The sequence below is a fragment of the Quercus lobata genome, chromosome 3 (assembly GCF_001633185.2).
Source record: "Quercus lobata isolate SW786 chromosome 3, ValleyOak3.0 Primary Assembly, whole genome shotgun sequence".
Lineage (NCBI taxonomy): Eukaryota > Viridiplantae > Streptophyta > Magnoliopsida > Fagales > Fagaceae > Quercus > Quercus lobata.
Genome location: NC_044906.1, coordinates 18,294,379 through 18,309,656, shown reverse-complemented (window position 1 = coordinate 18,309,656; position 15,278 = coordinate 18,294,379). Strand labels below are relative to the sequence as shown.

Sequence of the window (15,278 nt, the reverse complement as noted above, 5' to 3'; positions counted from 1 at the left end):
AACAAGAACTTTTGCTTTCCCAGTTTCAAATTCGTTTAATTTTTTTTTTTTTATATCCCAAACTCTTCTCAAATTCTATTAAATTTTAAAAAATTAATTTCAAATATGTCTTATATACATTTAAAATACGAATTTGTTATGAAAGTTGAGCTACTTTTGTTTGACAAAATGACCTAAGAATGACTTAAACGGCATGCTCTTATCTATATAAAACGTGATTATTTTTTTTTTATCTTTGAAAAGTAGTAAAATGCTAAGGGGGTGTTTGGTTTGTATTTTCAAACAATAATTTTCAGTTTTTAAACAACATTACATGTATTTTCACACTTTTTTTACCCACAAATATTTCCACACATATTTTTAAATAACAATTTTCAATTTTTAAACCTATGTACCAAACCAACTCCTAAGTGTTTTTGAGTATTTTTTTAGTCGTTTACACTTTAATGAGCGGTACTTCTTCTTATCTCTTTGTTGACTTTTTATTTAGCCAACAAAAAACAGGACACGTTGAGGGATAGAGATAAGAAAAAGAAAATTACTAGAGAGTAGAGACTAGAGAGAGAATGGTTAAACACGGGCACACATTCAAAAAGAAAAAGAGAGAGAAAGTTTGTGAAGAAAGAAAACTCATACTCCCTCCGTCCCACTTTGTTTGTCCTGTTTGAAAAGTCAAATTTTTTAAGGGAACATCATTTATTGTTGTAGGGCCCAAATGATTTATGGGCCGGACCCGTCTACCTGGGAAAAATTCGAAGGCCCAAGCCGAGGAGGGCTATGGCCCAAGCCCGACAAAATAGCCTGTGGATATCGCCGAGGACGGCTCAGTCCTCGGCAGACCCAAAGTTCCCCTCCCTGAAGGAAGGGTAAAAACGGTATAGGACCGAAATCAGGACGAAAGATCTAAAATATCCAGGGAAAGCTGCTCTCACTGCCATTCTATGCTCTGAACCTGACAGAGCCGCAGTCTTTGGCTTTTACAACCACCCTCAACGACTTTGAATATGGGCTGATGGGACAAGTATCAATTTTGGAAAGGTTGACCCTATACGTGGACGACAGACAATGAACGCAGGCGAATATAAAAAGGAAAAAGAAGTAACCTAAAGGGGGGTTGGGAAAAATGGCCAGAAACCAGAGCTTCCCAGCCCACCTCTAGGAGAAAGACTCCAGAGGTGTAGGAAAACTTAAACTTGTACGGACACCGCAAAAAACCCACCTCCTATCAATCAAGGCCTAACCCTCCAAACCCACGCTCTACAAATGATATTGTTGGGGGCCTTTTCACGTGCGAACCCGACACTGTTACGGTCCGCCACGAATCGCGTCCTTACAATTGGCGCCGTCTGTGGGGAGGGTTTGTGTGTTGGTATAGGAAGTGGGTTGATAGAGTTTCTTCGTTATATCTAACCGTTGGTTATAGGGTTCTAGTATAAAGTTCTGTTAGGAACTACATTTCTTGATTAGGGGCTTGGTTGAGGAGCTAACTCCCTTAAAGCCAAGGTCCCCCGTAAAGAGCAAACTAGGCGCTTGGTAACATTAACCGTATAGATAAACTCAAGGGGCTTGGCTGAGTAGCTAACTCTCCTAAAGCTAAAGGCCAGCCAAGGCCCCGTGCAAAGAGAAAACTAGGTTTTGGACAGAACCAAGGCATTGTATGGTCCACGGACTCAAGCCTCTGGGGAAACCAACTACTTGGATGATGGAAAACTAGGTTTTGGACAGAAACAAGGCATTGTATGGTCCACGGACTCAAGCCTCTGGGAAAACCAACTACCTGGATGTGGAAAACTAGGTTTTGGACAGAACCAAGGCATTATATGGTCCACGGACTCAAGCCTCTGGGGAAACCAACTACTTGGATGATGGAAAACTAGGTTTTGGACAGAACCAAGGCATTGCATAGTCCTCGGACTCAAGCCTCTGGGAAAACCAACTACTTGGATGATGGAAAACTAGGTTTTGGACAGAACCAAGGCATTGTATGGTCCACGGACTCAAGCCTCTGGGGAAACCAACTACTTGGATGATGGAAAACTAGGTTTTGGACAGAACCAAGGCATTGTATGGTCCACGAACTCAAGCCTCTGGGAAAACCAACTACCTGGATGTGGAAAACTAGGTTTTGGACAGAACTAAGGCATTGTATGGTCCACGGACTCAAGCCTCTGGGGAAACCAACTACTTGGATGATGGAAAACTAGGTTTTGGACAGAACCAAGGCATTGTATGGTCCACGGACTCAAGCCTCTAGGGAAACCAACTACTTGGATGATGGAAAACTAGGTGTTAGACAGAACCAAGGCATTGCATGGTCCTCGGACCCAAGCCTCAGGGGAAACCAACTACCTGGATGTAATGAAAACTAGGTTTTGGACAGAACCAAGGCATTGCATGGTCCTCAGACCCAAGCCTCAGGGGAAACCAACTACCTGGATGTAATGAAAACTAGGTTTTGGACAGAACCAAGGCATTGCATGGTCCTCGGACCCAAGCTCAGGGGAAACCAACTACCTGGATGTAATGAAAACTAGGTTTTGGACAGAACCAAGGCATTGCATGGTCCTTGGACCCAAGCTTCAGGGGAAACCAACTACCTGGATGTAATGAAAACTAGGTTTTGGACAGAACCAAGGCATTGCATGGTCCTCGGACCCAAGCCTCAGGGGAAACCAACTACCTGGATGGGGAACCCACTATTTTAAAAAAAAAAAAACTATGGCACATAAACCTCAAAATTCATCTGAAGAGAGCTCTGCATTAATAGATGGGTTAATACCTTGATTGCGTGGGTTCCCCGGTCTACCCTCTGATCCCCCAATATCAAAGGGGTTGATGCGATACGGCGCAACAAATTATCCAAAAGCGCAACCAAAGCCCCTCGCTACTCGGCTACCCTCTTGGACGAATTACCTAGAGTTTATCGTACTCGGACATCGCTCTAGCACGCATCGCGCAGCACTTAGCCGTTATCCTGGTTAGTTCCAGGAGTTTAATTTATTGATGATTAATCTTGTTACGCTTGATAATATTTGTAAGTCTAAACTAGTAGGAATCTGTGTTAAGGCGTTTCTCTGCCTAGAATATCATTAAGGGCAAGCTCATATTTAATATTCATGCATAAAGTAGTGGTTACGGAGAAGAAAGATATGTATAGAGAAATAGACCCATATTTTATTAAGACAAAAGAACAGTACAGTGTACAATGGAAAGCTGAAACAAAACCTACATCGAAGCTAACTACGTGAGTAACGAAGAATACAAGAGAGTGAAGATAAAGCCGAGGAGGCAGTTCAGAGGAGAGGTTGGCTTCTGCCTCGAGACCTTATTCCTCCTCCATGCTTTTGCACGCCCGTAACTCAGGCAGCAAAAGAACCTGACCTCAGGCTAACACCATCTACAGAAAAGGTGCAGGGAGCCGGAAGTTGGGAAGCCCCCGCAAAAATCTGCCTACCACAAAGTAGACAGTGCTGATGGCGGAAATTCCTTTTTCTGACATACCAAAAATCTGGCATGACCAGAACCTGCTTCGGGTTTTGATTAAAAGAAGGAGGAATACCATCTTCCTCCCCTCAAGATGGAGGACTGGCTTAAATCTGTGCCATCCTTGTCCATACCATATCACCTTGAGGATTCGGTGCCTCTGAAGCGTACGGAGACCTTTCGTCCCTATCCAAGCCTCAAACATCTTGCTTTGGGGCAGTGGCACTAGAAAGAGGGATCGCGGATATGGAAGAAATATAGTTCTGAAGGGAACGGGAGAGTTCATGTGCAAGTGAAGTGATCCCCTATCCCATTTATACCCAGAAGTAAACCGGTGGCATTTAATTCGCGCAGCGTCCCAAGGAACGCTACAGACAAAACGTCTCTGACTCGATTTCCAACGTCGTTTGCAACCCTGAGGCTAAAGGAGTCTCGAGAAGGTGCACCTCGAACACTGGGACGCCAAAAGGTACCGCGTGATCAAAGGTTATGGAGACACCTCTTGATTTGTGGGCCCAGTAAATTCGCGGACCAGGCCCGTTTAACATAAGGGCCCAAGGACAGAACCAAGGCCTTGTATGGTCCTCGGACTCAAGCCTATGGGGAAACCAAGTACAAAAAATTATAAAAATTACAAGTTTTGGACAGAACCAAGGCCTTGTATGGTCCTCGGACTCAAGCCTATGGGGAAACCAAGTACAAAGAATTATAAAAATTACAAGTTTTGGACAGAACCAAGGCCTTGTATGGTCCTCGGATCCCAGCCAATGGGGAAACCAAATACTTGGATAAGACAAGGTTTGAATCTCGTAAGATGGGTTACTTGGTAAGAATGTCAAGTCACCTCATCCACGGCTTGAACACCATAAAAGGTTAAGGCCAGTTAAGGTGTAAGGAAGGGAGTGGAACGGCCCAGCACTTAGTCATATTAGAAGGCCGCTCATTTGGTGGGTGATATATCTTCAAATGGTTGTTCCATACATGACATCAAGCCTTCGTTTTTCTCCTCGGCTAGCATGGGGTAAGTATGACTCTTCACTGATCGGCCTTATTATGCCAAGCATTTCTATTAAAGTTATGGTAACATCTTTTTATTATCAAATCTTTTGGTTTTAGTCGTCATTGATTTAGATGCTATATTATTGTGCCGAGCAGCGTTTGTAGATCCAAAAAAAAAAAAAGGCATAGAGACAAAACATGCGAAATAAAATAACAACGATTTTTATTAATACGAAAAACTATTACAATGTACAAAGAGGGGCTCGAACGAGCCTATGCAAAATGTGAACTGCCTAAGCGACGGTTACATCCGTAGTATAGATAAGTAAACTCCCAGGCATCTTTTAAACTCGTCTTCAAAGTCTCTCCAATCTTTGCCTCAATACCGCTCATATTATGATAAGAACCTTCTTTGGGAGGAAATGGCGGAGAAGGAAATAGTAAGGAAGAAATCAATGAAGAAGATGGAGGAGATGAATGAAGAAGATGGAGGACATGAGTAAAGAAGGAGGAGAAGAAGAGAGAAGAGATGAAAGGAAAGAAAAAGGAGCAAAAGAGGGAGAAGTGAAAGCACCAGGGTGGAACTGGTGCTGGGAAGACTAAGAAAAGGAGACGGAGAATAGCCCCAGTGAAGGAAGAGGGGAAGAAGTAGAGACACTTAGTCCCTACCTCGATCCTGACTCCCAACACACTGGAGCCATACTAGGTATGCTCATAGGAGAGCGGTTGGTACTGATGATGGGTGTTCTCGACTCAGTCACGCCGAAAGTTTGACGTGACGAGTCCCTGCTTCGGATTTTGACTGAAAGGAGGGTGAGGTTGATTTTGAGTCTTCGCCACCCCTGTCCCGATTGAGCCATAATGAGTTTTATTGGAACATGGCGTTTATGAGAGGGTTTTGGCTCTCGCATCGCTCGTCGTTATGGTAAAGTGTATCACGATTTAGTGCGTAAACCCTTCGGTAAAATGAACCCTGGGGGAGGCCAAATATTTCAAATCTCAGAAAGATGAGAAGGAATTATTTACAAAAACAATAACCTCCGCCCTTCCTTCTTATACTGAGGGGGGAGCGGGAGACATTTAATAGGTTCAGATATCCAAAGGAATCTGCCAACACGAACATGCCGGTTCCGTTTCTCCACCCCATCAAAACAAACCGCCGAATTAAAGCAGTCTCGTAAATAGTGGTCATTAAAAGCACGTTTTAGGATGCCCAAACGATACAAGCGCGTCAAGCGCGAAATCAAAAGGCTGCCTCATAAACCGGCGCGTTTCTTGGACAGATGAGGAGCCGCCAGCATTATTAAAAGGCCAAATTAATTGGGCCGTAGGAAGAGGTTTGGCATCGCCAAAACCCCCCTTTCCAACCAAGAGGTTGGATAGCCGGGTTTTGAGGGGCTATTGTGGGGCCCAAATGATTTATGGGCCGGGCCCGTCTACCTGGGAAAAATCCGAAGGCCCAAGCCGAGGAGGGCTATGGCCCAAGCCCGACAAAATAGCCTGTGGATATCGCCGAGGACGGCTCAGTCCTCGGCAGACCCAAAGTTCCCCTCCCTGAAGGAAGGGTAAAAACGGTATAAGACCGAAATCAGGACGAAAGATCTAAAATATCCAAGGAAAGCTGCTCTCACTGCCATTCTATGCTCTGAACCTGACAGAGCCGCAATCTTTGGCTTTTACAACCACCCTCAACGACTTTGAATATGGGCTGATGGGACAAGTATCAATTTTGGAAAGGTTGACCCTATACGTGGACGACGGACAATGAACGCAGGCGAATATAAAAAGGAAAAAGAAGTAACCTAAAGGGGGGTTGGGAAAAATGGCCAGAAACCAGAGCTTCCCAGCCCACCTCCAGGAGAAAGACTCCAGAGGTGTAGGAAAACTTAAACTTGTACGGACACCGCGAAAAACCCACCTCCTATCGATCAAGGCCTAGCCCTCCAAACCCACGCTCTACAAATGATATTGTTGGGGGCCTTTTCACGTGCGAACCCGACACTGTTACGGTCCGCCACGAATCGCGTCCTTACAATTGTCTTGTCTACCTTTTAAAAATGTATAAGTTTCCAAAACTACTCTTAAATAAATTTATCAAAAAATTGAATTACTCCCTCCGTCCCACTTTGTTTGTCTTGTTTGAAAAGTCAAACTTTTTAAGGGAACATCATTTATTGTCTTGTCTACCTTTTAAAATTGTATAAGTTTCCAAAACTATCCTTAAATAAGTTTATCAAAAAATTGAATTATTAATAAAATAGGGGTATAATAGGAACATTAGTAAATTAATGACTTTTATTTTTAGAAACAGGACAATATTTTGGGACATCCTAAAATGGAATAGAGGACAAACAAAGTGGGACGGAGGGAGTAGTAAATTAATAGGGATATAATAGGAACATTAGTAAATTAATAACTTTTATTTTTGGAAACAGGACAATATTTTGGGACATTTCAAAATGGAATGGAGGACAAACAAAGTGGGACGGAGGGAATATTTATACTATAAAGCATAGACCTCTCACCTCCTTACATATCATTAAATAAAAATTCTTACCGATATTTTAATTTGATTTCTTAAAGTTTTTATTTTTTTTTTAATAAGTAATGAAACTTATTAGTTAACAAAAAAAAATTTATTAAGCATGTCAAACAACCATGCGCCAGCCCAACTGGGTCTAATCGGGTTGGGAATGATATCTACAGCTTGAAGACTTGAAAACGTTATCGCCTAGCAATAATTAGACTATGACACACTGTCATAGTTCATCTACCAAGTTTAGGTTCCCATCTCTTTGTGTTCAACAACTTAGATGTACAAGCCTTTATTAGGACAGTCATTATTCAAGGAAGGGTCAATTGCATCTTATTTGTTGAACACTTGAACCTGAAGTTCATCAATCTGCATTAATGACACTCCAATTTAGAGCAAAAAAATAGCTCCAAAATAGGGAGGGATGGCGTGTTAGGTTTGAATTGTTCAATGGGTTTTTCAATTTGACTCAACCTCCTCAATAAGATAGATTATAAAATTTCAAGGCTTTTGTTGATGGGTTTGTGCACTGTTAAGGAGGTTTGAAAAGAGTTCTATCTATATTGGAAAATAACAAAAACTAATAAAAATATGGACTTTAAACTAAAAGTGACTTGACTCCTTATAAAAATCTAGTCAATTGTATTATAAAATTCTACCTTATCAAATAGACAAACAAAATCTGATAAAAATATAGACTTTAAATTGAAAGTGACTTGACTCCTTATAAAAAGTCAATCAATTGTATTATAAAATTCTACCTTAATGCATAAAAAAACTAAATCTTATAAAAATATGGACTTTAAACTGAAAGTGACTCGACTCCTTATAAAAAGTCAATCAATTGTATTATAAAATTCTACCTTAATGCATAGATAAACAAAAGCTGATAAAAATATGGACTTTAAACTGAAAGTGACTCGACTCTTTATAAAAAGTCAATCAATTGTATTATAAAATTCTACCTTAATGCATAAATAAACAAAAGCTGATAAAAATATGGACTTTAAACTGAAAGTAATTCGACTCCTTATAAAAAGTTAATGAATTATATTATAAAATTCAAAATTCTACCTTGATAGAGAGACAACAAAAGGGTGAGTTTGGGTTCAAATTTTCAATAATTTGAATCTAATAAGGTTTGTGTAATAATTATTAAACATTGAATACCTCAACCCAACTGAATTAATATACATTTAAATTATTAAATTACTCATATTATTAGTTTTTACTTTTTAGTCTTTGCCTTTTCTTGATAGGCGTCAGTGATGAAAACTTGAAATGCAACAACGCATGCTTTTAGTTAGCCTACTAAACCAACGAGAACCTTTTTTTCCACGAAATTTATCTTATCTTGTACTAGACAACGAGTTTTTGGTTTTAGACAGCACGTCACTGATGCAAGAGACGTACTTGTGTAGTGTGATGTGACTATGTGAGTGTTTTTGTTTCGCCCTATGCTAAGGCCATTCTCACCAAAACATTTTCATTTCGTTTGTACGCATGTCGTCAAACAAAAGATTTCCCATAAGATTCAAAGAATCATTTCAGTTGTCCCTAATGAGGATTGTCACTTCTTGTTCATATTCTGAATTTATGATGATAGAAGGGTAATGATATTTTTGTTGGGGTTCTACAACAATTGTTGATAAAAAACAGCGGGTTATGGATGTCAAGGAAAAACTACATTCTCTAAGCCCTCCATCTAATGCAGACTTTCACCACAAGAGAGTCAGAAGAAAGGTACAAGGTAGCCTTAAAATCATTCATTGATCAGTATCTCCTGCAAGGAGAATGTACAAGAATGAAAATGAATGGCATCACCACTCACCAGTAAAATCTACCATAAATGTCGAGAAATTCCATGAAATTTGCTTTTTCGCTGTTAACATAGAACGTCTCAAATGAAATATAAAATGAACATACAATTTCTAAAAGGTCAAGTTACCTAAATTAGACTGTTCCTTACAGAACTGTCACTAGTACAATGCTACAAAGGTTACATGGCCAAAACTCACTCCAAATATAGGATGGAGTGATGAAACATGATCACTTCTTGGATGAACGGAAACCCCCAAATCCCATCATTTCCGCAACATCAGGATCCATTTCAGTTTCCTCTTCTGCCACCTTCTCTCTCTGAACACAAAAATATAACAAAATTATCAGGAAACATTACAGTTAAAATCTACAGACAGGCAAAAAAATTTCCCCAACAATCTTATGGCTCAGGCATACGGTATTAAGCAAACCATGGTAGTACAGTGCTCACCTTCTTCTCTTTTTTCTTTTCGCGACGTTGGCGCTTCCGTTCTTCCTCTTCTTGTTGCTGCTTTAAGATCCGCTCATCAAGATCTAGGGAGAGAGAGAGAGAAAGAGAGAGAGGGATCAATTTTCCAACAACCATAGATTACCAACCAATTGCATAAACCTCTAATGAAAGACACACACACACACACACACACACACAAACACCCAAAAAATATATTTCCATCTCCTTCAATTTTTTTACCTTGCTCTGTGAAGCTTCCAGGAACTCTCCGCTTCTTAAGGACTTCAAATCGCTGTTTGACCTGTAGACCATAAAGTTGCAGCTCAAATACACCATAACAAGAGAAATATGTACTTGTGATGAAATGGTTTAGGCCAGAAAATAGTTTTTTCTTTAAATGAATTGCAGTGATCTCTTCCTCATCTCCAAAAGGTGGGATTTTTAGCATCCATGTAACATATATTACATGGTTTACTTCTATATATCTTTGCATACATAGAGCCCAAGCTTGAGAGTTTCACTAAGTAAAGGTTGCATCCTATTTCACACATTCAATTATGCCTGTTTATTAAACTTCCATTCATCATAAATTAAAAGTACTTGCCAAAATATACCTGGTCAACAGATGCCCGTTCTACCCTCATAGACATACCCAACGCTCTTTGATCTATGGGACAAGATAAAGAGAGCCATTAGAAGAGTGATCAAACTATGAAACGTTTTCATTAAAAGAATTGATGAAACAATATTGTCTCCAGATAACCACATACGTTTCTTTCCATTGATATGATCCAAGTAATTTGCAGAATCCTTCACTACACACTCACAAACTGAACAATAATATCCAGCCTGTAAAATGAACAGATTTAATCAAGAAATGACATGGTAAATAAAAATGTTTAATATAAGATTACTATTAAAGAAGATAGATATCAGCAATAACAATACGATGACATGGGACACATGAGAACACGGTCATGTACCTGCTGACTTAAAGGTGCCACTGGTGTAACAACCTGCAAAATTAAGACAAAATAAAGTCATGTATTAAGTCGAGCAAAGATGGGGTATTTAAGATATTCAACATACAATTATAGATGTTTCAAACTTTTAAAACTAACAGGGAAATAAGAAGTTATGCTATATGTGCCAAGAAACTTATAAGTTATAAGACAGGACAAATCAAAACATATGAAAACACAAAGCAAAACGTACCCCACACAATTTTTTTTTGATAAGTAAAAACATACCCCACAGAATTAGAGCAATAAAATAGAAAACCATGACAATTGTATTCCATATTTTCACATTCTAGATCATGCCAAACACAACATTCAAAACTCAGAAGACTTTATACCAAAGCCAAATCCATAAAAAAAATTATGGTTAAGTCCACTACACAGACCATATCCAATCCATAAAATGCTGCATGTCATTATGATTTGGGCCCAAAATTTATAGCTCGATTAACAAAATGGTAACTCTAATAGGACATTAATTCCTTAGTTTCATTTACTCTAAAAGGTACGTACATCATTTCCTCATTTTCTGCATGGTTTATTTGACCTGAAAATCTCAATAATCTTGCTGCAATATTTTCCCAAGGTAAAGTGAATAAGATGTATGAATAGTCTTTGTCTCAATTGTCAAATAGATTTACAATTATACATTAATGAAAACTAATTATACTTTTAAACAAGGTTCAAAGGAAATACATATTACTACTTCCACAATGAAATTGGAAAGCCCAATTTCAGGATTGTCAACTGTTATAAGCAGGTTTGCTTCAAAAGTGTGATCCGTCTATATTGATGGTGTATATGTTACTCCATCATCCACTAAATCCCCAACCAAAGAGGTAAAAGTTTTAGTATCATCTTCTTTAAAGCAACAAAAAGCAACATAAGAGAGTAAGAGAAACCTGCTTCTTTTTGGATAGAAGACCTGCTAATTACAATAGTGTCTGAATCTCCTAGAACCAGCAGAATCAATTCCAAACTTAGTCATTCTTGAGGAATCCGGTTTGAAATATCATGGACAGTGTAACTAGGTTGGTGCATAGAGCTAGCCAAGTAGCCAAACCTTTCAACATTTATCAACAAATCATAATCCCAGCAAGCTACAGAAAATTTTCATGTAAAAGTGCATCAAGACACAAGATTAGATAGACTCATTCAATGCTCTCAAAGTGACACACCTACTTGCATTATACAGATTAACCATGTCATTTGACAACACGCACACTAGGAAAACTTTTATAACTCTCTTCTAAGTATTGCTTATGAAAATTGATTGTACTCCTCAATGCATTTCAATGTCATCCACATAAGTGGAAACAATGTCATAAACATTCCACAAATTGAACCGCTCATAAAAGAACTAATCAACCAAAGAGTACAACTTACAAGCAAAATGGCCTAAGCACACATTCAAGAAGAAAAACAATTCTAGAAAAGAAACAGAGACAAAGCAACACACCTGAGTTTTTCCCAACCGAGATTCAAGGTCCACTTCACAATCCCTATGTTTCAAAGGCTTCCTCTGCACTGGAGGACCTTTTGCTGCAACAAAACCGACAAATCACGTAAATTTTTCACGCCCATCAATCTACACTTCAGCAGAGCCAATAGTTTCAACATATACAACACCCAATATTAATTCTACAAACTAATCACTCTAGAATTCAGAGAGTTCAATTAACATGCATACACACATATGTACACAGAGTACAACCGCCCGATATTGATTGTGCAAACTGATTACTCTACAATTCAAAGGGTTCAATTAGCACACACACGTTACTCTACAATTCAGAGAATTTAATTAACTCACATGCATACAGAGTACAAACACCTATTATGAATTCTACAAACCCATTGATCTACAATTCATAGGGTTCAATTAACACACATGCACGCATGTAGGCACGTGCACCCAATATTAATTTTGCAAATCCTATGATTCAGAAGGGTTCAATTAACACATGCACGCTCGCGAGCGCACACCCAGAGTCAACACTCAGTACTATTTTTGCAAACCCATTACCCTAAAATTCAGAGGATTCAATTTACACACACAATAGTATTTCTGCAAACCCATTACAGTACAATTCAAAGGGTTCAATTAAAACACACACAGATACTAAAACCCATAAAACCAGAAACAAATACAAATTCAAACTAAAATAAAAAAAGATTATCAGCTTAGAATCACTTACATTTGGACTTAGACCGTGACTCTTCCTCCTACAGTTCAACAAAAAATGAACCACAATCAACTAAGAGCAATTCATCACAATGTAAATTTATAAAATAATAAAAATTGAAAAACAAAAACTTTGAAAAATTAAAAAATTGAATTAAATTACCTGTCTTTCACGCTCTCGAGCTCGTTCCAAATACTCTTCCCGATCAAATTTCCTTCTAAATGTGTTATCAACCCCAACAACCTACACCAACAATCCCAAACAAAAATTAAGTAAGCCAGTTAAGTTATTTTATTTCAAAAAATTTGAATTGATAAAACTAATTAGGGTTACAGAAAGTAGGAAAGAGATTTGAGCTTACCTCTTTGTTGGTGTGAGCCATTGATTTTTTTTAATTTAAATTAAAACAAAAAGGGAAATTTTGTTTGAGCTGATTACAGATTAGCCTCAATACTGTGATTGAGAGTTTATTTAAAAATTGAAGAATTTGGCATAATTTTTTTTTTTTTTTAAATAAGAACCCTAATTCTGAGTCTGTTTGGAGTCTGAGAAAGTTGAAGGAAAAGACACTTTAAGCTGTGATCGAAGAATTTGAAAATTAGTTAATAAAAAAGGGTTTTAAGATTGAGAAAAAAATAAATACTGTAAAAAATTCTGGTCCGGTTCAATCGGGAACCGTACATCAATCCGGTCCGGTTCTAATTAAAAATCGGAAATACTGACATCGTTTTTTTAAGTAAACGATGGTGTAGTAGGTTTTTTTTTTTTTTTTTTTTCTAAGATGATTATTTTTAGTTAATTAAATAATAAAAAAAGAAGTTAAAATCTACTTTATATTTCTTTAAAATGAATACATAAAAAAAGAAACTACTATTTACTTATATTAATAATTTCATAATAATATATTTGTGAGACCAAGCACAATAATTTTTTTTTGTTTTTTTAGGATCAACAATTATAGTTAATGTAATAAAAGAAAAATAAAGACTTATTATAACAAGCTTTCAAGATGGCTAGTTGAGTCCAATTTTTTGTTTTTTTTTTTTTTTTTTTTTTTTTTTTTTTAACAGTAATGGCCGTATATTGCCCTTAAAAAAGAAGGCTATACTACTAATTGTTTTGTTTTGAGGCTGATATTGCAATGTTAATATATTTAGTTATATTTTTGTATCTTTTGTTTTTAATTATAATCCGTGAAAACTTTATTTTATTTTATTAAATATTTTTAACTGGTTATAAATTTATTATATTTTTTTATAATTTTAAAATTATTAATTAATTATTTATGATATCACGAATTCCACCGTCGATTTGATTCCAATTAAACCAAAGAACCAAGAATTATTCTCTTTTTCTATTCTTTGATCAATTCAATTTTTAAAACTATATGATTCTAGCTTCGATGTAAGAGGTGGTGAGTTCAATTCTTACAACATCCCTTCTATTTTATATATTTGACTAATAGTATTTTGGTTTGTTATTTTCTTCCTTTGTGTACTTTTTTCTTTTATTTTGGATAGATACCAAAAAAAATTATTTTCTTTTTGTCTAATATGTTTTTTGATAAATTGAAAAAAACTTAAAATATTATTTTCCAATTATTAACACATGCAATTAATAATGTGAAAAATAATTGTACACTTAAATGAGTGAAAATAATTAAATATTTTTCAATTCACTCTAACATTTTGCTCTTTTTTTTTTTTTTTTTTAATCATCGTCTCTTTCTAAAGGCAAGTATATAACATATAATAAGTTGATTCTTATATATTATAACACATAGTAAGTATTATAATTTATTACACAGTGTTGCAAAATGCATTGGATGGCAAAAATGCCCTCCCCAACCTTGCTCCACCACACGCAAATTCTTCCCATTACAAAGAGGTGTTAGGGTGAAGACGATTTTTGCTTGCACCCACCCTACCCTGATATATAATTTAAATGATATATATTAAAATTAGTTATTCATATAATTTAATCTTTTTTGTACGTAAAAATAAAAAATATTTTTTACATATAGCTTAATTATAATTTGTTTCTTCTCAAAAAATAATTATAATTTGTTTTTTATAATACATGTGTAGGGTCGGTTTTTGGGGCCCAGGCCCAACAAGTAAGTGATTCTGGCCCAAAGAACCCTAGATAATGAATTTGTAAAAAGCGGGTTACAGAACTAGGGCTGGACGAAGTGAATGTTAGTTAATTGTATGCCATGCAGCAGTTTGAACGTAAGAATATCTCCTTAATGTCCACAGGATACTCAGTCCGAGAAAACGTATGGGTGCACCTCTGGTTCTGATCCAAGACTATTGCCTTCCTTTTTCTTTCTATATCCTTTTTGTTTTCAAATTTCCGATCCCTTCTTCATGGGGATTTCCTTCTCTTATATAGCCTCCTTGAATTGATAAGAGTTTTACACTTGTTAACCATTTGGACCTTCACTTGACTGCCTGTCCTATCGGACGTCCACCTTATCTTTCTGTGAGTTGCATTGGCCAATGTAACACTATTCGCCTGTTTTCTCCACATTAATACGGCTGGAAAAGTAGCTTCATTGCATTTAATGCGGCAATTGTGGTCTCCCCCTGGACGTCTTACATTTTCTTCCTTCTTCTTGCTTTGTGAGGCTCATCCTACTATCCACATTTGTTTAGGATGATTCTTCACTGTGGATAGGGTGCACATTGGGCCCGTATTTGGTGAGTCCGAGGAAACGTTCCTTCTCGGACGTCTTTTTAAATAAGTTGGGCTCAACAAGGTTGGGTTAGAAGTCTTTTGGTCCC

The 15,278-nt window shown here is 37.3% G+C and overlaps 1 protein-coding gene across 1 annotated transcript; it reads right to left on the bottom strand.

Moving 5' to 3' along the window:
* Positions 1–8,750: 8,750 nt before the first annotated feature.
* On the bottom strand, positions 8,751–13,074 carry LOC115979399 (zinc finger matrin-type protein 2-like). Its single transcript, XM_031101425.1, has 10 exons — positions 12,854–13,074; positions 12,655–12,735; positions 12,505–12,532; positions 11,766–11,848; positions 10,271–10,303; positions 10,058–10,136; positions 9,902–9,954; positions 9,528–9,588; positions 9,288–9,370; positions 8,751–9,154 (listed from the first exon to the last, which is right to left on the bottom strand). Exons 1-10 carry the CDS (start codon positions 12,872–12,874, stop codon positions 9,065–9,067), a joined length of 612 nt encoding a protein of 203 aa, XP_030957285.1. The 5' UTR covers positions 12,875–13,074; the 3' UTR covers positions 8,751–9,064.
* Between the last annotated feature and the right edge of the window lie 2,204 nt (positions 13,075–15,278).